At 44.7% G+C, this 27,478-nt stretch overlaps 1 protein-coding gene across 6 annotated transcripts in view; it reads left to right on the top strand.

Annotated features, from left to right (window-relative positions):
• LOC139242618 (kelch-like protein 5) overlaps nt 1–27,478 on the top strand; it is a 258,999-nt gene that overhangs the window by 160,680 nt on the left and 70,841 nt on the right. For all 6 annotated transcript variants that reach the window (XM_070870459.1, XM_070870440.1, XM_070870445.1 and 3 more), the window contains one exon: nt 909–1,121. In XM_070870459.1, the coding sequence (XP_070726560.1) occupies nt 909–1,121 (213 nt within the window). The remainder of the gene's footprint in view (nt 1–908; nt 1,122–27,478) is intronic.

Here is a 27,478-nt window from a genome sequence, read left to right as displayed (position 1 = left end):
GTGGAGCCTCTGCCTACCTCTTACAGGACCAGTGATGTGGAACAGGCAGGAACTCCCTAGACTGGGAGCCTCCAGGACCTCAGCTCTCGAGGGCCTGACATCTTTGGAGGCTGGTATGTCTAAAAGGGCCACCTTAGGGGTTCAGGCCTGGACACCTAAAGAAAGAAGAGGATCACAAGGTAATTTTGGTCCCCTTACAAAGGAGACTGTCAGGACAGTGTTTTTTTTTCCTCCCGGGGAGGGAACGCCAAACCCTAACCTGGCTCTATACGATTCTGTTTGTGACTTCTCGGAGCTGCTAGTCGTCCAAAATATGTCCCTAGTGTCACAGGTACTGGCATGCAATGACTTTGCTCTGGTCCAGTGGGGTCAATAGTGATGTCCTCCTACACTATAGGCTTTGGTACTTCACCTTGATTTCTCAAGTAAAGCAAAAACACTGCAAGACATTTATTTTGATAGTCATGCTTTAACAGGAAAGCACCTGTTTAAATGGGTATTTTCAGCTAGCCCAAATACACAATCAGCTAATTGTGTATACATGTAGTTTACATAAGGTAACTCATTGCATGAACCACTTTCAATACATTCCAAGGCTGCTGATTTAGTGGTCCTGTGATAAATGAACCATATAAGTTGCAGGGTCATTTTTGTGATTCCACCATGTACAGTTGATACGTTACGTATGTACGTCAATTACTCACATATTTTCAGGTAATAAAATATGACAGAAAACATGATCTGTTTACAGATTTTATTATTTTTTTATATGCAATAACCTCTGCATTTCACAATTTTTTTTATGAGCAGAACTGTGAATTGTATATTCCTTTTTAATCACTTTGTAAAATATTTACAGTTAACCTGCTGGGGAGAAATACAAGGTGATATTTCTTCTTTTGTTCTAGGAGCACTTCATGGACGTGATAAGGAATCAGGAGTTTCTCCTGCTGCCAGCAAACGAGATAGTTAAACTGTTGGCCAGTGATGACATGAATATACCAAATGAAGAAACCATATTGAATGCACTGCTTAGCTGGGTTCGACACGATACAGATAAAAGACAGAAAGAACTTAGCAAACTGCTGGCTTATATCAGACTTCCTCTGCTCTGTCCTCAGGTAAATTACATTCTTGTTTTTAAATATTGTTTAGTTGATTCCATTGATTCATATAAAGGGACACTGTCTTCATCAACAGTATTTGGCAAACCTTTCATTTCAGAAAGGATAAAAACCAGCTTTTTCAACATGACTCTATCCGCAAGTGATGTGGTGCTGCATTTTATTTTGACTTATGTCATTGAATTGGTGTGGCTGATTTTCATATTGTTCGCACCCCATTTGTGCTACTTTAAGGGGCATTAATCCCATCTTGCTGGTATTCTGCTGCTTTTGTAGATAATGCACATTTCTGACAGGCCAGGGGTTGGAGGATGAAGAAAGTCCCCATATAAAACATGGTGGAGTTTTATTATAATATTCAAGTGAGGCAAAAGTGACAGCACCTCTTTCATCTTTTCCCAGCCTTTATGCCAGATCCATATCAACTCCAAATTATGCCCACATAATTGGGTATTCAGGATTGCTAAGCACTGAGCTATGTATGCAAGTAAATTTAAAGGGCTAGTGAAGATATGTGAATCAAATAGATTGACTCATGAAATTTGAGTGCTATAAGCAATCCTGGCCAGATTAGTATCAGTGCTTAACCATTTAACATTGGCTTACACCTGTAGGAGAAAATCAGCTGCTGTGTTGCCAATTCTTTTTTATTTACATACATTTTATTTGATAAGACATAGTGTCTGTTTCAGTGGTTTAGTTGTTTAATGATTAAGCTTCTTCCTTGTCTCATAAAAGTAAATAATTGCAGACTGGATTAGTTCCTATTTCTTGTTTTTCCAGGCGATAGTGATTCATACTGAGTACAGTTTTACAGGCCCTGAGAGCCGTACAACGCGTTTCCCAAGTTGCCATTCTTAATGTGAGACAGTAAACACTGAGTGTCCGTAGGCTATTTGATCAAAGTAGCCTGATCCAGTCCATTCTGAGAAGATTTATTTTGACTTTGTGTGTGGACGAAGTGAGACAAATACACAAACATTGTCTCAAATGTATTTGCTAGAAAGAAAGACTTCATTTCTATAGTACCTTTTCTGGACGTCCCAAAGCGCTTTACAGCCAATGAAGTACTTTTGAAGCGTAGTCATGTAGTGTAGGAAACGCGGCAGCCAAGTGTGCACTAGTTCCAACAAACAGCAATGACTAGATAATCTGTTCTTGTTATGTTGATTGAGCGATAAATATTGGCCAGGATACCAGGGATAACTCCCCTGCACTTCAAAACAGTGCCGTGGGATCTTTTAGGTCCACCTGAGAAACATAGAAAATAGGTGCAGGAACAAGCCATTCGGCCCTTCGAGCCTGCACCACCATTCAATATGATCATGGCTAATCATGCAACTTCAGTACCTCTCTCCTGCCTTCTCTCCATACCTCCTGATCCCTTTAGCTGTAAGGGCCACATCTAACTCCCTTTTGAATATATCCAAAGAACTGGACACAACTTTCTGTGGTAGAGAATTCCATAGGTTCACAATTCTCTGGGTGAAAAAGTTTCTCCTCAGAGAAACATAGAAAATAGGTGCAGGAGCAGGCCATTCAATTTGATCATGGCTGATCATGCAACCTCAGTACCCCACCCCTGCCTTCTGTCCATACCCCCTGATCCCTTTAGCCATAAGGGCTACATCTAACTCCCTGTTGAATATGTCCAACGAACTGGACTCAACAACTTTCTGTGGCAGAGAATTCCACAGGTTCTACATGGCTTACCCCTTATCCTTAGACTGTGACCCCTGGTTCTGACCTTCCCCAACATCGGGAACATTCTTCCTGCATCTAACCTGTCCAATCCCTTCAGAATTTTATATGCTTCTATGAGATCCCCTCTTATTCTTCTAAATTCCAGAGAATATAAGCCTAGTCGATCCAGTCTTTCTTCATATGTCAGTCCTGCCATCCCGGGAATCAGTCTGGTGAACCTTCGCTGCACTCCCGCATAGCAAGAATGTCCTTCCTCAGATTAGGAGACCAAAACTGCACACAATACTCAAGGTGTGGTCTCACCAAGGCCCTGTACAACTGCAGCAAGATCTCCCTGCTCCTATACTCAAATCATCTCACTATGAAGGCCAACATGTCATTTACTTCCTTCACCGCCTGCTGTACCTGCATGCCTACTTTCAATGACTGATGTACCATGACACCCAGGTCTCTTTGCACCTCCCCTTTTACTAATCTGTCACCATTCAGATAATAATCTGCCTTCCTGTTTTTGCCACCAAAGTGGATAACCTCACACTTATCCACATTATACTACATCTGCCATGCATTTGTCGACTCACCTAATCTGTCCAAGTCACCCTGCAGCCTCTTAGCATCCTCCTCACAGCTCACACTGCCACCCAGCTTAGTGTCATCTGCAAACTTGGAGATATTACATTCAATTCCTTCGTCAAAATCATTAATGTATATTGTAAATAGCTGGGGTCCCAGCACTGAACTTTGCGGTGCCGCACTAGTCACTGGCTGCCATTCTGAAAAGGACCCGTTTATTCCCACTTTTTGCTTCCTGTCTGCCAACCAGTTCTCTATCCATGTAAATACATTACCCCCAATCCCATGTGCCTTAATTTTGCATACTAATTTCTTTTGAAAGCCTTTTGAAAGTCCAATTACACCACACCCACTGATTCTCCCTTATCCACTCTGCTAGTTATATCCTCAAAAAATTCTAGAAGATTTGTCGAGCATGATTTCCCTTTCATAAATCCATGCTGACTTGGACCGATCCTGTCACTGCTTTCTAAATGCAGTGCTATTACATCTTTAATAATTGATTCCAGCATTTTCCCCACTACCGATGTCAGGCTAACTGGTTTATAATTCCCTGTTTTCTCTCTCCCTCCTTTTTTAAAAAGTGGGGTTACATTAGCTACCCTCCAATCCATAGGAACTGATCCAGAGTCCATGGAATGTTGGAAAATGACCACCAATGCATCCACTATTTCTAGGGCCACTTCCTTAAGTACTCTGGGATGCAGACTATCAGGCAGATGGGGCCTCAGTTTAATGTCTCATCCGAAAGACGGCACCTCCGACAGTGCACATTCCCTCAGCACTGTACTGGAGTGTCAGCTGAACTTTAAGTGATATTGCCATAAATAAAACCTAATTTGTCTGGCTACTGCCTCAGGTTTGTGAAAGGATATGTTATACAAGTTTGGCGCTGTGAGGGGAAATGGAACTCATAATCTGTGATTGCAAATAAAGTTAAGAGGATGCCATAGAATCAGAGAAATTTATAGCATGGAAGGAGGCCATTTCAGCCCATCGTGTCCGCACGGGCCGACAAAGAGCTATCCAGCCTAATCCCACTTTCCAGCTCTTGGTCCGTAGTCTTGTAGGTTACGGCACTTCAAGTGCACATCCAAGTACTTTTAAAAGTGTGAGGGTTTCTGCCTCTACCACCCTTTCAGGCAGTGACTTCCATACCCCCATCACCCTCTGGGTGAAAAGATTTCCCCTCGAAACCTCCTACCAATTACTTTAAATTATGGCTCCTGTTTGTTGACATCTCTGCTAAGGGAAATAGGTCCTTCCTATCCACTCTATCTAGGCCCCTCATAATTTTATACACCTCAATAAGGTCTCCCTTCAGCCTCCTCTGTTGCAAACAAAATAAACCCAGTCTATCCAATCTTTCCTCATAGCTAAAATTCTCCAGTCCTGCAATATCCTCGTAAATCTCCTCTGTACCCTCTCTAGTGCAATCACATCTTTCATGTAATGTGGTGACCAGAACTGTATGCAGTACTCCAGCTGTGGCCTAACTAGTGTTTTACACAGTTCAAGCACAACTTCCCTGCTCTTGTATTCTATGCCTCGGCTAATAAAGGCATATATTCCGTTTGCCTTCTTAACCACCTTTTCAACCTGTCCTGCCACCTTCAGGGGCCAAAAAGGGCCACATTACAACATAATTCTAAAAGGACAGAGTGTTAAAAAGGACAAGCCTGAAGGCTCTGCGTTGCAATGCGAGGAGCATTCGTAATAAGGTGGATGAATTAACTGCGCAGATAGCTGTTAACGGATATGATGTAATTGGAATTACGGAGACATGGCTCCAGGGTGACCAAGGCTGGGAACTCAACATCCAGGGGTATTCAATATTCAGGAAGGATAGACAGAAAGGAAAAGGAGGTCGTGTAGCGTTGCTGGTTAAGGAGGCGATTAACGCAATAGTAAGGAAGGACATTAGCTTGGTTTATGTGGAATCTATATGGGTAGAGCTGCGAAACACCAAAGGGCAGAAAACGTTAGTGGGAGTTGTGTACAGATCACCAAACAGTAGTAGTGAGGTTGGGGATGGCATCAAACAGGAAATTAGGGATACGTGCAATAAAGGTACTGCAGTTATCATGGGTGACTTTAATCTATATATAGATTGGGCTAACCAAGCTGGTAGCAATACTGTGGAGGAGGATTTCCTGGCGTATATAAGGGATGGTTTTCCAGACCAATATGTCGAGGAACCAACTAGAGAGCAGGCCATCCTAGAGGGTCTTGTGTAATGAGAGAGGATTAATTAGCAATCTTGTCATGTGAGGCCCCTTGGGGAAGAGTGACCATAATATGGTAGAATTTTTCATTAAGATGGAATGTGACACAGTTCATTCAGTGACTAGGGTCCTGAACTTAAAGAAAAGTAACTTCGATGGTATGAGGCATGAATTGGCTAAGATAGACTGGCGAATGATACTTAAAGGGTTGACAGTAGATAGACAATGGCAGACATTTAAAGATCACATGGATGAACTACAACAATTGTACATCCCTGTCTGGCGTAAAAATAAAACGGGGAAGGTGGCTCAACCGTGGCTAAGAAGGGAAATTAGGGATAGTGTTAAATCCAAGGTAGAGACATATAAATTGACCAGAAAAAGCAGCAAACCTGAGGACTAGGAGAAATTTAGAATTCAGCAGAGGAGGACTAAGGGTTTAATTAGGAAGGGGAAAATAGAGTATGAGAGTAAGCTTGCAGTGAACATAAAAACTGATTGCAAAAGCATCTATAGATATGTGAAGAGAAAAAGATTAGTGAAGACTAATGTAGGTCCCTTGCAGTCAGAATCAGGTGAATTCATAATGGGGAACAAGGAAATGGCAGACCAGTTAAACAAATATTTTGGTTCTGTCTTCACTCATCATCGCCATAGGCAGTCCCTCGGAATCGAGGAAGACTTGCTTCCACTCCTGAAGTGAGTTCTTTGGTGGCTGAACAGTCCAATAAGAGAGCCACAGACTCTGTCACAGGTGGGACAGATGGTCGTTGAGGGGAGGGGTGGGTGGGACTGGTTTGCAGCACGCTCCTTCCGCTGCCTGCGCTTGATTTCTGCATGCTCTCGACGTCGAGACTCGAGGTGCTCAGCGCCCCCTCGGATGCACTTCCTCCACCTAGGGCGGTCTTGGACCAGGGACACCCAGGTGTCAGTGGGGATATCGCACTTTATCAGGGAGGCTTTAAGGATGTCCTTGTAGCGTTTCCGCTGCCCACCTTTGGCTCATTTGCCTTGAAGGAACTTCGAGTAGAGCGCTTGCTTTGGGAGTCTCGTGTCTGGCATGCGAACTGTGTGGCCTGATCAGCAGAGCTGATCGAGTGTGGTTAGTGCTTCAATGCTGGGGATGTTGGCCTTGTCGAGGACGCTGATGTTGGTGCGCCTGTCCTCCCAGGGTATTTGTAGGATCTTGCGGAGACATCGTTGCTGATATTTCTCCAGCAACTTGAGGTGTCTACTGTACATGGTCCATGTCTCTGAGCCATACAGGAGGGCAGGTATTACTACAGCCCTGTAGACCATGAGCTTGGTGGCAGTTTTGAGGGCTTGGTCTTCAAACACTCTTTTCCTCAGGCGGCCGAAGGCTGCACTGGCGCACTGGAGACGGTGTTGGATCTCATCGTCGATGCCTGCTCTTATTAATCGGAGGCTCCCGAGATAAAAAGTGGTCCACAGTGTCCAGGGCCGCGCCATGGATCTTGATGACTGGGGGGCAGTGCTGGTGAGGACAGGCTGGTGGAGGACATTCGTCTTACGTATGTTTAGCGTAAGGCCCATGCTTTCATACGCCTCAGTAAATATGTCACTATGAAGACACAAATAACTTCCCGAAAATACTAGGGGACCGATGGTCTCGTGAGAAGGAGGAATTGAGGGAAATCCTTATTAGTCAGGAAATGGTGTTCGGGAAATTGGTGGAATTGAAGGCCGATAAATCCCCAGGGTCTGATAGTCTGCATCCCAGAGTACTTAAGGAAGTGGCCCTAGAAATAGTAGATGCATTGGTGGTCATTTTCCAACATTCCATGGACTCTGGATCAGTTCCTATGGATTGGAGGGTAGCTAATGTAACCCCACTTTTTAAAAAAGGAGGGAGAGAGAATTATAGACCGGTTAGCCTGACATCGGTAGTGGGAAAATGCTGGAATCAATTATTAAAGATGTAACAGCAGCGCATTTGAATAGCAGTGACAGGATCAGCCCAAGTCAGCATGGATTTATGAAGGGGCAATCATGCTTGACAAATCTTCTAGAATTTTTTGAAGATGTAACTAGTAGAGTGGATAAGGGAGAACCAGTGGATGTGGTGTATTTGGACTTTCAAAAGGCTTTTGACAAGGTCCCACACAAGAGATTAGTGTGCAAAATTAAGGCACATGGGATTGAGGGTAATGTATTGACATGGATAGAGAACTGGTTGGCAGACAGGAAGCAAAGAGTGGGAATAAACGGGTCCTTTTCACAATGTCAGAGTGACTAGTGGGGTACCACAAGGTTCAGTGCTGGGACCTCAGCTATTTACAATATATAATAATGATTTCGACAAAGGAATTGAATGTAATATCTCCAAGTTTGCAGATGACACTAAGCTGGGTGGCTGTGTGAGCTGTGAGGAGGTTGCTAAGAGGCTGCAGGGTGACTTGGACAGGTTAGGTGAGTGGGCAAATGCATGGTAGATGCAGTATAATGTAGACAAGTGTGAGATTATCCACTTTAGTGGCAAAAACAGGAAGGCAGATTATTACCTGAATGGTGACGGATTAGGAAAAGGGGAGGTGCAACGAGACCTGGGTGTCATGGTACATCAGTCATTTAAAGTTGGCAGGCAGGTACAACAGGCAGTAAAGAAAGCAAATGGCATGTTGGCCTTCAGAGTGAGAGGATAGGAGCAGGAAGGTCTTGCTGCAGTTGTATAGGGCCTTGGTGAGACCACACCTTGAATATTGTGTGCAGTTTTGGTCTCCTAATCTGAGGAAGGACATTCTTGCTATTGAGGGAGTGCAGTTGAAGGTTCACCAGACTGATTCCCAGGATGGCAGGACTGACATATGTAGAAAGACTGGATCGAGTAGGCTTATATTCACTGGAATTTAGAAGAATGAGAGGGGATCTCATAGAAGCATATCAAATTCTGACGGGATTGGAACGGTTAGATGCAGGCAGAATGTTCCCGATGTTGGGGAAGTCCAGAACCAGGGGTTATAGTCTAAGGATAAGGGGTAAGCTATATAGGACCAAGATGAGGAGAAACATTTTCACCCAGAGAATTGTAAACCTGTGGAATTCTCTACCACCAGAAAGTTGTTGAGTCCAGTTCGTTGGATATATTCAAAAGGGAGTTAGATGTGGCCCTTACGGCTAAAGGGATCAGGGGGTATGGAGAGAAGGCAGGGGTGGGGTACTGAAGTTGCATGATCAGCTATGATCATATTGAATGGTGGTGCAGGCTCGAAGGGCCGAATGGCCTGCTCCTGCACCTATTTTCTATGTTTCAGGGATTTGTCGACCTGCACTCCAAGGTCCCTTTGTTCCTCTACACTTCTCAGTGTCCTTCCATTTAATGTGTGTTCCCTTGCCATGTTAGCCCTCCCCAAATGCATTACCTCACACTTGTCCAGATTGAATTCCATTTGCTACTGTTCTGCCCACCTGACCAGTTCATTGATATCTTCCTGCAATCTACAGCTTTCTTCATTATCAAGCACACAGCAACATTTTGTATCATCTGCAATCTTCTTAATCATACCCCCTACATTCAAGTCTAAATCATTGATGTATAACACAAAAAGCAAGGGACTCAGTACTGAGCCCTGTGGAACCCCACTGGAAACAGACTTCCAGTCACAATTACACCTATCAATCATTACCCTTTGCCTCCTGCCTCTGAGCCAATTTTGGATCCAACTTGCCACTTCCATTGGATCCCACGGGCTTTTACTTTTCTGAGCAGTCTGCCTTGTGGGACCTTGTCAAAAACCTTGCTAAAATCAATGTAGACTACATCAAATGCACAACCCTCATCAACCCTCCTTGTTACCTCCTCAAAAAATTTAATCAAGTTAGTCAGACACGACCTTCCCTTAACAAATCTATGCTGACTGTCAAGGCCGGTAGAAGTTCCAAAAGGCTTTGAGGCCTAAATTCTCTAGTGCCCCAAACCGGATGTGATTCCGGTGGCATGCAGTAATGTTGCACTGGAACGGAAAGGCCTGAAAACTGTAGTAAATTTGTCATTGGGCCTCGTCGATATAAATCAAGTGATCTGCGAGCACAAATCAGGCGTCCTGACACAGCTCGCCTGTTGGGGCCTTAAAAACTTCTGCCCCGCATTGAGGCCCAGAGTTAAGTCCAGGAAACAGGGTGGGTGGTGGTGATTAGGAAGGGTGGGAGCAGGGTGGGCGAGGACTGGCCACCAGCATCCACAAAAAACAACATTTTGGAAGCTTTGAGGTCTATTTTTGAGCAGCCTCCAATGGTCCCTTTAAGGACCTTTAGCAGTGGCAGAACTGCCATACTGATCAGGTGCGGGCCTATTCACAGCTAAATTGGTCATGATTGTGCCCATTTTAGACCCATTAAACACATTCGATGATGTCATATTTAGGCCTTTTTTTTTAGTCTAACGTAGTAAACATATCTCCAGGCAGTGATGGGAATGCTGTCCACATCCACATGCAGCTGTTTTGACCTTGAGAGATGAAAGCCTGATTGGGTGGTGGCTTTTCACTGGTTACCACCATTAATTTCCATATCATGTGGTAAGACAAAATTCAATGGGAGCAGAAGGATTCAAAGACCTAAGGCTTTGGAACATATTAGAACATAATCAACAACAACAACAATTCATATTTATATAGTGCTTTTAATGTAATAAAATGTTCTAATGTGCTTCACAGGAGCGTTATCAAACAAACTTTGACACCGAGCCATGTAAGAGGATATTAGGGCAGATGACCGCAAGCTTGGTCAAAGAGGTAGGTTTAAAGGAGGAAAGAGAAGTGGAGAGACGGTTTAGAGAGGGAATTCCAGAGCTTAGGACCTAGGCACCTGATGAAGCGATAAAAATCAGGGATGCTCAAAAGGCCAGAATTAGAGTAGCGAAGATATCTCAGGGAATTAGAACATAAGAACATAAGAAATAGGATCAGGAGTAGGCCATTTGGCCCCTCGAGCCTGCTCCGCCATTCAATAAGACCATGGCTGATCTGAATTGTACAACTGGAGGAGATTACTAAGATGGGGGGGGGTGCTAGACCATGAAGCATTTTGAAAACAAGGATGAGAATTTTAAAACCGACGCGTTATTTAACTGGGAGCCAATGTAGGTCAGCGAGCACAGAGGAAGATGGGTGAGCGGGGCTTCACACGAGTTAGGACACAGACAGCAGAGGTTTGGATGACCTCAAGTTTATGGAGGGTAGAGCTAGGGAGGCAGGCCAGGAGTTGGAATAGTCAAGTCTAGACAAATAGGCAATATTACAGAGGTGGCAAATAGGCGGTCTAAGTGATGGCGCAGATATGAGGTAGAAAGTTCATCTCGGAGTTAAATATATCACTAAGGGCTATAAATTGCGTAGCACCTGTTTGGAGCGGTAACTTTTCTGGGAATGCACAAGTAGTGCCAGGCAAAAAAAAACATTTGCCTTCTGGAACTTGCGCATTAATGCTCCGAGGGAAGTGGAGCATTAAATCAAGTACTATCACTTCCCTTAGAGCGCTAAAGGGAGTGAGCGGGGCTGTAGCAGCAGCTGCCATTTGTACAGGCTCCTTTCCTCACTTAAAGGGAAGGGCCAATACTGGGGTGAATGAATCTTGCTGTTCTCTGTGGGGTTACGGGAACTGCGCTAAGTGCATAACAGTCCCAAGCACTCAGAGTGCAGGGCTGAGCAATTGCGGGGTGAAAAGAACTGAGGAGGCACCAGACTGAGGAGAGAAATAAATTTTGGCCTACCTGATCACTACTGCCTTTAATTAGCACCCCCCTACCCCCCCAAGCGGCCAGCCGTGGTGACAATGCTTCTTTCACCTGCCATTGTTGATGCCCGGTGATGCTGCAGGAGGTGGAAGTGACTATTATATCCGGGGCGATAACGGGGCGCTGCGCACCGGACGATGTCACGATCTTCGGGGCCCAAGAGATTGAGATGGTAAGTGTTAGAGCCAGCGCAAAACCAGCAGGGCAGTTCGCGGCGTCAGTGATTTTGCCACACTCGGTCGGTATCCCCTTAGTGCCCCTTAGCACCCCCCCAGATGCGCTAACGGGAGGCACAAACCAGACCAATTTCTCCCCCCAAGGTTGCGAAAAGACGGGTTCAGTCTCACAGTTTCCAGGGAGAGGGATGGAGTCGGTGGCTAGGGAACGCAGTTTGTGGCGGGGACAATGGATTCGGTCTTCCCAATATTTAATTGGAGAAAATTTCTGCTCATCCAGTACTGGATGTCGGACAAGCAGTCTTGACAATTTAGAGGCCATGGAGGGGTCGAGAGAAGTGGTGGTGAGGTAGAGCTGGGTGTTGTCAGCGTACATGTGAAATCTGACACCGCCTTATAGCACTCCTATGAAGTGCCTTGTTAAAGGCGCTATATAAATACAAGTTGTGGTTGCTGTTGTACATGTGGAAACTGATGCTGCGTCGTCAGATGATGTCGCTGCGGAGCAACATGTAGACGAGAAATAAGAGGGGGCCAAGGGTAGAACTTTGTGGGATACCAGAGATAATGATGCGGGAGTGGGATGAGAACCCATTGCAGATGATTCTCTGGCTACGATTAGATAAATAAGTATGGAACCAGCTGAGTGCAGTCCCACCCAGCTGAACGACAATAGAGAGGCTTTGGAGCAGAATTATGTGGTTAACCCTGTCAAAAGCTGTGGACAGGACGAGGAGGGATAGTTTACCTTTGTCACAGTCAACTAGGATGTCATTTGTGACTTAGGTAAGAGCTGTTTCGGTACTGTGGCAGGAGCGGAAACCTGATTGGAGGGATTCAAACAAGGAGTTCCGGGAAAGGTGGACACGGATTTGGGAGGCGACACCACATTCAAGGACTTTGGAGAGGAAAGTGAGGTTGGAGATGGGTGATAGTTTGCAAGGACGGTGGGATCAAGGGTTGTTTTTGTGAGGAGAGGGGTGATGACAGCAGATTTGAAGGATAGAGAGAACCGTTAACAATATCAGCTAACGTGGGTGCCAGGAAGGGAAGCTGGGTGGTTAGTAGGTGGTTAGTAGTTTAGTCGGAATAAGCCAGAGAGAGCAGAAGGTGGGTCTCATCGACAAGATGAGCTTTGAGAGGGCATGAGGGGAGATAGGAGAGAAACTAGAGAAATGTACAAATTCAGGTTTAGGGCAGGTGGGATCCTGAGAGGAAACTCAAGCTGTGGAGGCTGGATCATTGAATATATTTAAGGCGGAGATAGATTTTTGAATGATAAGGGAGTCAAGGGTTATGGGGAGCGGGCAGGGAAGTAGAGTTGAGGCCAAGATCAGATCAGCCATGATCTTATTGAATGGCGGAGCAGTCTCGAGGGGCCAAATGGCCTACTCCTGCTCCGATTTCTTATATTCATATAGGCCAGATAGCCTAACATCAGTAGTGGTGAAAATGCTAGAATCTATTATTAGGGATGCGGTAACCGGGTACTTAGAAACATAGAAAATAGGGGCAGGAGTAGGCCATTCGGCCCTTCGAACCTGCACCACCATTCAATAAGATCATGGCTGATCATTCATTTGAGTACCCCTTTCCTGCTTTCTCTCCACACCACTTGATCCCTTTAGCCGTAAGGGCCATATCTAACTCCCTCTTGAATATATCCAATGAACTGGCATCAACAACTCTCTGCGGTAGGGAATTCCACAGGTTAACAACTCTCTGAATGAAGAAGTTTCTCCTCATCTAAATGGCTTACCCCTTATCCTTATACCATGTCCCCTGGTTCTGGACTTCCCCAACATCAGGAACATTCTCCCTGCATCTAACCTCTCCAGTCCCGTCAGAATTTTATATGTTTCTATGAGATCCCCTCTCATCCTTCTAAACTCCAGTGAATACAGGCCCAGTCAATCCAATCTCTCCTCATATGTCAGTCCTGCCATCCCGGGAATCAGACTGGTGAACCTTCGCTGCACTTCCGCAATAGCAAGAACGGCCTTCCTCAGATTAGGAGACCAAAAATGTACACAATATTCCAGGTGAGGCCTCACCAAGGCCCTGTACAACTGCAGTAAGATCTCCCTGCTCCTGTACTCAAATCCCCTAGCTATGAAAGCCAACATACCATTTCACTTCTTCACCACCTGCTGTACCTGCATGCCAACTTTCAATGACTGATGTAGCAAGACACCCAGGTTGCACCTCCCCTTTTCCTAATCTGCCGCCATTCAGATAATATTCTGTCTTCGTGTTTTGCCCCCAAAGTGGATAACCTCACATTTATCCACATTATACTGCATCTGTCATGCGTTTGCCCACTCAGGGAGGGAGAACAGCCAGTTGTCGTGGTGCACATTGGTACCAACGATATAGGTAAAAAAAAGGATGAGGTCCTACGAAACGAATTTAAGGAGCTAGGAGCTAAATTAAAAAGTAGGACCTCAAAAGTAGTAATCTCGGGATTGCTACCAGTGCCACGTGCTAGTCAGAGTAGGAATACGTGGCTTGAGCAGTGGTGCAGCAGGGAGGGATTCAAATTCCTGGGGCATTGGATCCGGTTCTGGGGGAGGTGGGACCAGTACAAACCAGACGGTCTGCACCTGGGCAGGACCGAAACCAATGTCCGAGGGGAAGCGTTTGCTAGTGCTGTTGGGGAGGATTTAAACTAATATGGCAGGGGGATGGGAACCAATGCAGGGAGACAGAGGGAAACAAAAAGGAGACAAAAGCAAAAGACAGAAAGGAGATGAGGAAAAATGGAGGGCAGAGAAACCCAAGGCAAAGAACAAAAAGGGCCACTGTACAGCAAAATTCTAAAAGGACAAAGGGTGTTATAAAAACAAGCCTGAAGGCTTTGTCTCTTAATGCAAGGAGTATCCGTAATAAGGTGGATGAATTAACTGTGCAAATAGATGTTAACAAATATGATGTGATTGGGATGACAGAGACGTGGCTCCAGGATGATCAGGGCTGGGAACTCAACATCCAGGGGTATTCAACATTCAGGAAGGATAGAATAAAAGGAAAAGGAGGTGGGGTAGCATTGCTGGTTAAAAAGGAGGTTAATGCAATAGTTAGGAAGGACATTAGCTTGGATGATGTGGAATCTATATGAGTAGAGCTGCAGAACACCAAAGGGCAAAAAACATTAGTGGGAGTTTTGTACAGACCTCCAAACAGTAGTAGTGATGTTGGGGAGGGCAACAAACAGGAAATTAGGGGTGCATGCAATAAAGGTGCAGCAGTTATAATGGGTGACTTTAATATGCATATAGATTGGGCTAACCAAACTGGAAGCAATACGGTGGAGGAGGATTTCCTGGAGTGCATAAGGGATGGTTTTCTAGACCAATATGTCGAGGAACCAACTAGGGGGGAGGCCATCTTAGACTGGGTGTTGTGTAATGAGAGAGGATTAATTAGCAATCTCATTGTGCGAGGCCCCTTGGTGGAATTCTGCATTAGGATGGAGAATGAAACAGTTAATTCAGAGACCATGGTCCAGAACTTAAAGAAGGGTAACTTTGAAGGTATGAGGCGTGAATTGGCTAGGATAGATTGGCGAATGATACTTAAGGGGTTGACTGTGGATGGGCAATGGCAGACATTTAGAGACCGCATGGATGAACTACAACAATTGTACATTCCTGTCTGGCGTAAAAATAAAAAAGGGAAGGTGGCTCAACCGTGGCTATCAAGGGAAATCAGGGATAGTATTAAAGCCAAGGAAGTGGCATACAAATTGGCCAGAAATAGCAGCGAACCCGGGGACTGGAAGAAATTTAGAACTCAGCAGAGGAGGACAAAGGGTTTGATTAGGGCAGGGGAAATGGAGTACAAGAAGAAGTTTGCAGGGAACATTAAGATGGATTGCAAAAGTTTCTATAGATATGTAAAGAGAAAAAGGTTAGTAAAGACAAACGTAGGTCCCCTGCAGTCAGAATCAGGGGAAGTCATAATGGGGAACAAAGAAATGGCGGACCAATTGAACAAGTACTTTGGTTCGGTATTCACTAAGGAGGACACAAACAACCTTCCGGATATAAAAGGGGTCAGAGGGTCTAGTAAGGAGGAGGAACTGAGGGAAATCCTTATTAGTCGGGAAATTGTGTTGGGGAAATTGATGGGATTGAAGGCTGATAAATTCCCAGGGCCTGATGGTCTGCATCCCAGAGTACTCAAGGAGGTGGCCTTGGAAATAGCGGATGCATTGACAGTCATTTTCCAACATTCCATTGACTCAGGATCAGTTCCTATCGAGTGGAGGGTAGCCAATGTAACCCCACTTTTTAAAAAAGAAGGGAGAGAGAAAACAGGGAATTATAGACCGGTCAGCCTGACCTCAGTAGTGGGTAAAATGATGGAATCAATTATTAAGGATGTCATAGCAGCGCATTTGGAAAGAGGTGACATGATAGGTCCAAGTCAGCATGGATTTGTGAAAGTGAAATCATGCTTGACAAATCTTCTGGAATATTTTGAGGATGTTTCCAGTAGAGTGGACAAGGGAGAACCAGTTGATGTGGTATATTTGGACTTTCAGAAGGCTTTCGACAAGGTCCCACACAAGAGATTAATGTGCAAAGTTAAAGCACATGGGATTGGGGGTAGTGTGCTGACATGGATTGAGAACTGGTTGTCAGACAGGAAGCAAAGAGTAGGAGTAAATGGGTACTTTTCAGAATGGCAGGCAGTGACTAGTGGGGTATCACAAGGTTCTGTGCTGGTGCCCCAGCTGTTTACACTGTACATTAATGATTTAGACGAGAGGATTAAATGTAGTATCTCCAAATTTGAGGATGACACTAAGTTGGGTGGCAGTGTGAGCTGCGAGGAGGATGCTATGAGGCTGCAGAGTGACTTGGATAGGTTTTAGGTGAGTGGGCAAATGCATGGCAGATGAAGTATAATGTGGATAAATGTGAGGTTATCCACTTTGGTGGTAAAAACAGAGAGACAGACTATTATCTGAATGGTGACAGATTAGGAAAAGGGGCGATGCAACGAGACCTGGGTGTCATGGTACATCAGTCATTGAAGGTTGGCATGCAGGTACAGCAGGCGGTTAAGAAAGCAAATGGCATGTTGGCCTTCATAGCGAGGGGATTTGAGTACAGGGGCAGGGAGGTGTTGCTACAGTTGTACAGGGCCTTGGTGAGGCCACACCTGGAGTATTGTGAACAGTTTTGGTCTCCTAACTTGAGGAAGGACATTCTTGCTATTGAGGGAGTGCAGCGAAGGTTCACCAGACTGATTCCCGGGATGGCGGGACTGACCTATCAAGAAAGACTGGATCAACTGGGCTTGTATTCACTGGAGTTCAGAAGAATGAGAGGGGACCTCATAGAAACGTTTAAAATTCTGATGGGTTCGGACAGGTTAAATGCAGGAAGAATGTTCCCAATGTTGGGGAAGTCCAGAACCAGGGGTCACAGTCTAAGGATAAGGGGTAAGCCATTTAGGACCGAAATGAGGAGAAACTTCTTCACCCAAAGAGTGGTGAACCTGTGGAATTCTCTAACACAGAAAGTTGTTGAGGCCAATTCACTAAATATATTCAAAAAGGAGTTAGATGAAGTCCTTACTACTAGGGGGATCAAGGGGTATGGCGAGAAAGCAGGAATGGGATACTGAAGTTGCATGTTCAGCCATGAACTCATTGAATGGCGGTGCAGGCTAGAAGGGCCGAATGGTCTACTCCTGCACCTATTTTCTATGTTTCTATGTTTTACCTAACCTGTCCAAGTCACCCTGCAGTCTCTTAGCATCCTCCTCACAGCTCACACTACCACCCAGCTTAGTGTCATCTGCAAACTTGGAGATATTGCATTCAATTCCTACATCCAAATCATTAATGTATATTGTAAATAGCTGGGGTCCCTGCAAATCATAGTCTGAAAATTCCGGTCTCGCCGGGTCCGTAGGATGTGCGTACGGACCTGGTGAGGCCTCGCAAAAGCCTGTTTTTGGGGCAAGATGCACATGGGCTGAAAACCGGCTTTTCAGATCTGTCACAATTTCTCTTAACAGATCCTGCGCATCCCTGGGAGAAGGACATCCGCGTGGGAGAGATTGGGCTATTTGTCCAACTCATGCCCAGCGAATGTCCTTCAAACGTTTACGCCTGGTAAAAGCATGTGCATAGCTTACTTTTACCAGTGTAAGAGTTTTAAAACATATAAACATTTATTTTAAACACTCATTTTTATATTAAAAACCCTGTCCATTAAGATAAGTTTATTTTTAACACTATTAAAACACTAAAAAAAAATCCCCAAAATATTTTTTTTCTAAAACATTTAATTACAATTAATTTTAAATATGTGAGTTGTTTATATATTATGCTGTGTTTCGGTGTTTTAGGGGGTTTTCTCATTGATAAAAACAGACTCCCATTACTATCAATGAAAATACTGCATAGTGATTGGTTACACCAGACCCACGTGACTCCAACTTGTACCTGAAGACATCTCCCCATGCGCTGCACAGTGCATCTAGGCCTCCGACCGGAATCCTAAGTTCCTCCGGGACCACCAGGTACATTGGTGGATTTTTTCCAGGTCGGAGGCGTTCGTACGAAGGAAGCCTCCGACCGCAATTTTCCTCCCAGTATGATTGGGGAGAGTCACACGGATTTATGAAAGGGAAATCATGTTTGATAAATCTGTTAAGAGTTTTTTGAGGTTGTAACTAGCAGAGTACATGAGGGGAAACCAATGAACATAGTGCTATTTGGATTTTGAAAAAGCATTCGATAAGATGCCACACACGAGATTATTACACAAAATTAGGGCTCATGGGATTAGAGGTCATATATTACCATTGATTGAGGATTGATTAACGGACAGAAAACGGAGTAGGAATAAACAAGTCATTTGTTGGTTGGCAGGCTGCAACAGTGGGTACCGCAAGGATCAGTGCTTGGTCCTCGGCTGTTTACAATCTATATTAATGCCTTAGATGAGAGGACCGTGTGTAATGTATCGAAGTTTACTGACTATATAAAGCTAGGTGGGAAAGTAAGTTGTGATGAGGACACAGAGACTGCAAAGGGATATAGACAGGTTAAGAGAGTGGTCAAGAACATGACAGATGGAATATAATGTGGACAAATGTGAAGTTATGTACTTTGGTCGAAAAAATAAAGAATATTTTATAAATGGTGAGAGATTGGGAAATGTTGATATTCAGAGGAACATGGGTGTCCTTGTACATGAATCACAGAAAGTTAGCATGCAGGTACAGCAAGCAATTAGGAAAGCAAATTGTATGTTAGCCTTTGTTACAAAGAGATTGAAATATAAGTATAAAGATGTCTTACTGCAATTATATAGGGCCTTGGTGAGACCACACCTGGAGTATTGGGTACAGTTTTGGCCTTGTTAGCCAAGGAAGGATATACTTGCCTTAAATAAAAACAGAAAATGCTGAAAATACTCAGCAGGTCAGGCAGCATCTGTGGAGAGAGAAACAGAGTTAACGTTTCATGTCAATGATCTTTAGTCAATGTCAAATGGAGGTGGCTGAGGTGATCTTTCATCAAGGTCAAATGGAGCTGGCTAAGCTTTCGCTTGTTAGAAATGCTCATTGCTCGACATTTATGTGCTGCAAATTTTACTTGTCACTTATCAGGCCAAGCCATAAATGTTGTCCATGTCCTGCTGCAGACTTTATCAGAGGAGTTCTACATTCTGGATCTTAAGTGAACAGCTCCACTCCACCTTATGAGCGAGGGTCAATCATTGATGAAGCAGCTAAAGATGGTTGGTCCATGGAGATGGCCTTGAGGATCTCTTGTAGCTTTGTCCTGGGGCTGTGATGCCCGACAACCATAACCACCTTCAATAACTGAAGGATTTTCCCCATGACCTCCCCATTGACCTCATTTTGCCTGGGCTTCTTGGTGCCATACTTGGCTGAATATTTCCTTACTATAGAGGACAGCTATTCTTATCCTTCCTATGGCATTCAGCTTCTGTCCATGTTAGGATCAAGGAGATGATGAGGTCTGAAGCTGAGTGGCTCTGGCAGAACCCACACCGGGGGGTCAAGTTTCGGCCTGAGTTGCTCCTATTTTTTTGGAGCAACTGGTTTAGAATGGAGTATCTTAGAAATTGCAATTCTCGGCATTTAGTTTGCTCCAGTTCTAGTCAGTTAGAGCAGTTTCATTTTGAAACAGATTTTTTTTTTTTCAAAAGGCGGCGTGTCCGGCCACTTACGTCTGTTTTGAAAGTTTAGGCAGTGAAAACTTACTCCAAACTAACTTAGAATGGAGTAAGTGTAGATTTTTGTACGCTCAGAAAAACTTTGCCTACACTTAGAAAATCAGGTGTCGGCTACAAATCAGGCGCAGGGAATGGGGTGGCGGGGGAAAGGGAAGTTTACAAACATGAAACTCATCACTTTTACAAATAAAGAGCCAGCATCAATAATAAATGATAAATAAATCAATAAGTCAACCAATAAATCAATCAAAAAAATAAAAAATAAAAAAAATCAATAAATAAAAAATTACGTTTCTACTCACCGGCTGCAGCACCGGGAGCCCTCCAACAGCATGCTGGGATGGCCCCCCCCCCCCCCCCCCCCAGTGTGTGTCTCTCTGTCTCTGTCAGTGTCTCTCTCTCTCTCTGTCTGTCAGTGTCTATGTGTTTTGGACAGCAAGGGGAGGGGAGGAGGGAAGGGAGAGAGGGGGAGGGAGGGGGAGAGGAAGGGAGTGGGGGGAGAGAAAGGGAGTGGAGGGAGGGGGGAGAGGAAGGGAGTGGAGGGAGGGGGGAGAGGAGGGGTGGGGGGAGAGAGAGGGGGAGGGGTAGGGGGAGAGGGAGGGAGGGGGGGAGGGGTGGGGGGAGAGGAGGAGAGGGAGGGAGGGAGGGGGGGAGAGGCAGGGAGGGAGGGGGGTGGAGAGGGAGGGAGGGGGGGAGAGGCAGGGAGGGAGAGGCAGGGGAGAGAGGGAGGGAGGGAGGGGGGGAGAGGCAGGGAGGGAGGGGGGAGAGGGAGGGAGGGAGGGGGGAGAGGGGGAAGAGGAGATGGGGGTGGGAGCGGAGGGAGGAGAGGGGGGAGGCTGAACGGGCCCGGCCGACGTGAAGAAGCCGGGCCAAAGACTTCGGGCAGGGCCCGCCCCCAGCAAGATGCCGGGCGGGCAGGCCCCGCCAAAGGAAGAAGGGAGCAGACCGGAGCTGAAGGGGTGGGGGGGGGGGGGGCAGGCGGGGGAGCCGGAGCGGCGTGGGAGTTGTGGCTGGGTGGGGGTGGGGGCGGCGTGGATGGCAGTGGAGCGGGAGCTATAATAATTTGTCAATATATTAATCTGGATTGTGAAGTAAGGCGTGGCAATTGATTATGTTGTAATTAAATACAGGTATTCTGTCAATTATTATGGCAATAATCTGTTTTAATTAGCCATTAAAACACAAATTCATAGTTATTAATGCATCTTGCAAATCCCAGTTCATAGTATTGGTTTTAAGTTGGAGGAAATTTGTTTTTGAATCGATAGCCTATCTAAATTTTCCAGTTAGAATAATTTGTCAATATATTATCTCCAATAGAATAGTGGGTTCCACTATTCAAGTTTTCTGATGATCAACCTGATTCATAGGAATCCTTGTTCTTGACGATGGTAAATTCTTCAGCTAGTCTAGCTCCAGGCCGGCTTTGTGATGTTATTTTTTACTTTTTTAATATATCTGGATAAGAGCTGAAAATGTGACAGTAATCAACTGCAAACAAGCGGAAGCAGCAGCTTTTGGTTGAGCTGATTGCATATTTCAGCAGGTTGAGGATTAAACAGATCAATTTGAAGGAAAGCCCAAGACAAATGGCAAAAGCAAAATACTGCGGCTGCTGGAATCTGAAATAAAAACAGAAAATGCTGGAAATCTCAGCAGGCCAGGCAGCATTTGTGGAGAGAAACAGGACTCTCTTTCTCTTCACAGATGCCGCCTGACCCTCTGAGATTTCCAGCATTTTCTGTTTTTAAGACAAATGGCACTTTGGCTGTGCATGGGAAATAGTTTATCAAAGAGTCTTGTCTTAATTTTTGTTTGTTTTTGCGTGCATGCAGTCATCAAGGTCATGTTTGAGGAAAGAATATTTTACTATTTTTTGCATCACAAAGAATTACATACAATCACATCTACACCACAGAAACATGCCATTTGGCCCAACTGGTCTATACCAGTGTTTAAACTTTACACAAACCTCCTCCCACTCTAATTACCTTTTCCAATCCTGCCCCATACCCCACTTTTCCCTTCTCCCTCAAGTATGCGATCAAGCACTATATATAATGGAAATGATTTATGTTATGTAAAAAAGAAATCAAAAAGTACAGGGGTTGAATTCTGCTTTAATAAAAACTGGAGAAAGTCAGTTTTTCTCAAGTAACAAAATTGGATTCTGAAAAAATGCACCTTTCAAAGCCACATGTTCCTGCAGTTTTGTAAGTCGGCTGTTTTCCCGTTTCTCACTAAATGGTTTTGATTAAAAGAGGAATTTCATCTTGTCCTTCTTAGTGTAGAAATCCAGGCTGAGTATTCAAACTGCTGCTAAAGGTTGTTGCAGAAATGTTTCATTTTATATTCCGTCGAGATTCCACTCAAAAAAATTGATTCTGTACTCAACACTGCAGGTGAAGCAGTGTTTTTATTTTTATTCTAGTAAACTGGGATTAAATCATGTTGGTAACTAATGGATGAACCAGCAAATGGGAGGGGCATTGGTGTTGTCAGATGTCCATGCACTTTGAAATTGTCCCAACATTTTTTAGTTTCCAGGGATTTCAGTTCATAGCAAGTCCAAACTTTGGTAAAGTTTGCGCCCGGGAACAGTTTACGTCTCAGTCAGTAAAATTCAGCAGCTGGGCTCTGAGCATGGGGCAGAGTGCTAAGGGAGGCATTACACACCTCTCTCAGGGCACTAGGTCGGCTGAGCAAGTGAAAAATCCCAAGCTAAATAGCCAGCCTCAGAGCGCTCTAAGAGAGACCTGGGGGGTGAGGGGAAACCCTGAAAAAAAAACACCAATAACATTCCCAATAAATAACTCACACCACCATAACATAAATCGCAAAAATAAAATAAACAATCACACTTACCTGAGTTCGACATTACTTACCTCACTACAGCTTGGACAGCACACTTTCACAGGCCGTTCCAGCACAGCGCTCTACATCGTCCTGTCAAAACCGGCACCGAAATTCCCGCGGGAAGCTGGCTGCCCGCCAATTACCGCCCCTCCAGGTGCTAACACGGGCGGCAGAAGAACGAAAATCCAGCCCACACAGTTAGAATGCAGGCATCAGTCAAAATCTGGAACTTCATCTTTCTCCAAAAGCTATTTGCCATCATTTAATAAAATTAGCAGTTTGACTCATTTCCTTCAGCAATAGTGTATCTCCAAAACTTCAACAGCATTGACACAGAAAATGTACACAATTAGAATATAACGTCTCAGCAGAATACCTAAACAGAGATACAGGTGGCACTGTTTAAGAAAGCATCGCATGAATTTGGTGGAGAGGAGGAAGGCAGTTTCTCACGTCCAGCTCAAAACACAGAACCCAAGGACTCCAAGTTAAGTATCTAGATATCTAATGTTCTTTGTTTTTAGTTTCTCAGTGGTTCTTGTTAAACTTGAGTAAATATTGTTGTCTTTTTTCTCCCTAAGTTAGGACAGTGGGTTAAACTAAGAAGTTTAGTTAGAAGTCTAATAAATAGAGGCATGGCAGTACACCTCAGTCCTGTCGAATGCACCTTCTGTGCCATGTGGTAAATCCAGGTTGATTCTCGTGTCTGGGCACCCACATCAGCTGGAGGAGCTCAAGCTCCAGGTTTCAGAGCTTGAACAGTAGCTGACGTCACTTCAATGCATCCGCAAGGCAGAGAGCTACGTGGATAGCACGTTTCAGGAGATGGTCACCCCGCCGCTTAAGAGCTTGCAGGCAGAGAGGGAATGGGTGACCACCAGACAGATAAGGAGTCCCCTGAGGGCGATGATTTATCTGGGGAGTACTGCAGAGCTAAGGCCATGGTACCATGGGTGGCTCATTTGTACAGGCAGGAAGAAGTTGAGGAAAGCAATAGTGATAAGGGATTCAATAGTTAGGGGAACAGAAAGGTATTTCTGTGGCCACAGATGTGACTCCAGGATGGTACATTGTGCCAGGGTCAAGGATATCACTGAGTGGCTGCAGGACATTCTGAACAGGGAGGGTGAACAGCCAGAGATTGTGGTCTATATTGGTACCAATGACATAGGCAGAAAGAGGGATGAGGTTCTGAATGCAGATTTTAGGGAGCTAGAAAATGAATGAGCAGGACCTCAAAGGTAGTAATCTCTGGATTACTTCCGGTGGCACGAGCTAGTGAGTATAGAAATAGGAGGATACAGCAGATGAATGCGTGGCTGGAGAGATGGTGCAGGAGGGAGGGCTTTAGGTTCCTGAGGCAATGGGACCGGTTCTGGGGGCAGTGGCATGTGTACAAACTGGACGGGTTGCACCTCAAGTGTTGTTAGCGAGGGTTTAAACTAGCTTGGCAGGGGGATGGGAACCTGAGCGTAGATTCAGAAGGGAAAGAAGAAAAGCTGGAAATGGAAGGCAGAAAATTAATAAGTGAGTTTGGAAGGCAGAGGAAACAAAGGCTAGAAAATAGACAACGAAGAGTTTTGGTAGTGCTTAATTGTATAAAGGCTTAATGGAGTCCAGTGAATAAGGTAGATGAGCTGAGGGCACATATAGACACATGGAAGTATGATGTCATAGCTATTACAGAAACATGGTTGAAAGAATGACAGCTCAACATTCCTGGTTTACAGGGTTTGTAGACGAGATAGAGAGGGGGATAAAAAGGAGAGAGGTCACAAAATTGGTTAAAGAAACAAATACAGCTGTGAGAAGGGATGATATGTTAGAAGGATCATCAAATATGGGCATATGGATTGAACTGAAGAACAAAAAAGGGGCAATCACACTGCCAGGAGTGTACTATAGACCACCAAATAGTCAAAGCGAGATTAAAAAAAAGCAAATATGTAGACAAATGTCTAAGAAGTGCAAAAACAATAGGGCAGTAATGGGGGATTTCAACTACTCTAATATTAACTGGAATAGAATTAGTGTAAAAGTTATTGAGGGTGCAGAATTCATAAAATGCATTCAGGAGAACTTTTTTAGCCAGCAAGCCCAACAAGAGAGAGGATGGTTTTGGATTTGGTTTTAGGGAATGAAGCTAGGCAGGTGGAAGGTGAATCAGTGGGAGAGCATTTTGGTGGTCGTGATCATAATTCAGTTAGAGATAGTGTAATTATGGAAAAAGATAAAGATAGACCAGGAGTAAAAGTTCTCAATTGGGGAAAGGCCAATTTTAGGAAGCTGAGAAGTGATTTAGCAAAAGTGGACTGGAAACAGTTACTTAAAGGTAAATTCGTGTCAGAGCAGTGGGAGGCATTCAAGAAGGAGATCGTGAGGGTTCAGAGCAAATATGTTTCCACAAAGAAAAAAGGTGGGCGTCCCAAATATCATCATCATAGGCAGTCCCTCAAAATTGAGGAAGACTTGCTTCCACTCTAAAAATGAGTTCTCAGATGACTGTACAGTCCAATACAGGAATTACAGTGTCTGTCACAGATGTCTACCAATATCATCATAGGCAGTCCCTCGAAGCGAGGATGACTTGCTTCCACGCCAAAAAAGGATGAGTTCACAGGTGTTTCAATGAAGGACCTAATATTCCAGATCCCGAACTTCATCTTGGAGGGTGGAAGATGCCTGTGTGTGGATTTTTTTAACGTGTGCTGACTGTTGCACACCAGCCACCACACGGGCTTGACAGAGCTAGGTCTTGGTCCAGTGGCAAGGATTACCCAAGACGACTGGAGACCAGCTCTGCTGCACGGACCTAGCGCGCACACATATAGCAGTGTGGGCTGGCTCGTGCTGCCCCTGGGCCCTCGCCTCTAATGGGCCCCAGACTCTCGCCTCTCCTAGGCCCCAGTCATTCCTTCTACAAACTCTTGCCGCTCCTTCGCCCCTCCTGCTGTGCCTGCTGATACTGCAATCAGCGACCTGACTTCGCAGCAGTCGCCCTCCTGCAGCAGCACGCGCTGCTCCCTGCAGTGGTATGCCTCCGCACGCTGCTCCTTCCAATGGCCTCGACCTGCTGATGGTCTTGCAGGCCGGGACCGCGCCGATTTCCGGGCCGTGCCGCTGCACGCTGCTCCCTCCAATGGCCCCGGCCTGCTGATGGTCTTGCAGGCCGGGACCGCATCGATTTCCGGGCCGTGACTGGATGGTTAAGAAATAATTCTATTGCAGTAAGAAATGTGCTTCTGAGGTACAGGGTTAACATACACAGCACACAAACTACTCTGCATCTAACCTGGGAGTAGTTGATGTTGACCATGCATGCTCAAAATGGAAATGCCTCATTTCCCAGTTGTCGCGTCCTTTTAAATGGATACAAAAAAGACACCAACAATTGTTTCTACAGTACAGAATGGTTGGTGTGGGAATAAACTCTTGATACGTGCATTCTGTAAACATTGCCGACTTTGCAATAGTCCACCATTTGAAATTCTAATCCATTCACACTGTAAATAAATGGAAAGGAAGGGCAGACTAATTAAACTTGACACATATCAAATGCAGAAGTAAGACCTTGCTGTTTTCTAGTAGTTGTATGAACTGTCCGGTCAGATTGTAGCCTTCGATTCCTTGGGTGACTGAATAGTTGTTATTTAATTATAAGAGTGTCAGGGATGTTGGCATTCATATTGTTTGTGCTGATAGTTGTGATGTTGTCCTGAAATTTGATTTTTATTCGACTGCAGTTTAATAGAGAACATAATTTAGTCAGTTTTCTCTCCTTCTTGACAACGACTCCTTTTTTGGGCTATGCTTGCAAGAGTGCTGGGACACCTGCATTGAAGTGTTTCCATAAGGGTCCCAAATATAGAGCCCCCTGGATGTCAAGGGGCATACAGGGTAGGATAAGGCAAAGAAGCTTACGTCAGATAACAAGAGCTAAATATTGCAGGAGTATAGAAAGTACTTGGGTGAAATTAAAAGGGAAATTAGGAAAGCAAAGCGAGAGCATGAAAAAATATTGGCCAGTAAAATCAAGGAAACCCCAAATCTGTATTATAAATACTTAAAGAACAAGAGGATAACTAAAGAAAGGGTAGGACCAATGAAACGTGACCTTTGTGTTGAGGCGGAAGATGTGAGTATGGTTTTAATGAATACTTTGCATCTGTCCTCACAAAAGAAAAGGCGATGCAGACATTGTAGTTAACATACCCAAGTTTGCTGATGATACAAAGCTAGGTGGGTATGTAAGTTGTGAGGAGGATGCAAAGAGGCTGCAAGGGATACACACAGGTTAAGTGAGTGGGCAAGGACAGGACAGATGGAATAAAATTTTGAGAATTGTGAAGTTATCCGCTTTGGTAGGAAAAATAGAGAAGCAGGGTATTTTTTAAATGGCGAGAGATTTGAAAATGTTGGTGTTCAGAGAGACCAGGGTGTCCTTGTACACCATTCACTGAAAGTTAACATGCAGGTACAGAAAGCAATTAAGAAAGCAAATGATATGTTGGCCTTTATTACAAGAACATTTGAGTGTAAGAATAAAGACGTCTTCCTGCAATCATATAGAGCTCTGGTGAGACCACACCTGGAGTATTGTGTACAGTTTTGGTCTTCTTATCTAAGGAAGGATATACTTGCCATTGAAGGGAGTGCAACAAAGGTTCACCAGATTGATTCCTGGGATGGGAGGACTGTCCTACGAGGAGAGTTTAAGAAGACTAGGCCTATATTCTCTATAGAGTTTAGAAGAATGAGAGATGATCTCATTGAACCATACAAATTCTTACAGGACTTGACAGGTGTAATCGTTTTTTGTGGTAACCAATAGGCCCCGCCG

Source organism: Pristiophorus japonicus, chromosome 2 (genome assembly GCF_044704955.1).
Source record: "Pristiophorus japonicus isolate sPriJap1 chromosome 2, sPriJap1.hap1, whole genome shotgun sequence".
NCBI classification, from domain to species: Eukaryota; Metazoa; Chordata; class Chondrichthyes; family Pristiophoridae; genus Pristiophorus; species Pristiophorus japonicus.
This window is presented reverse-complemented; position numbering and strand designations above follow the sequence as displayed.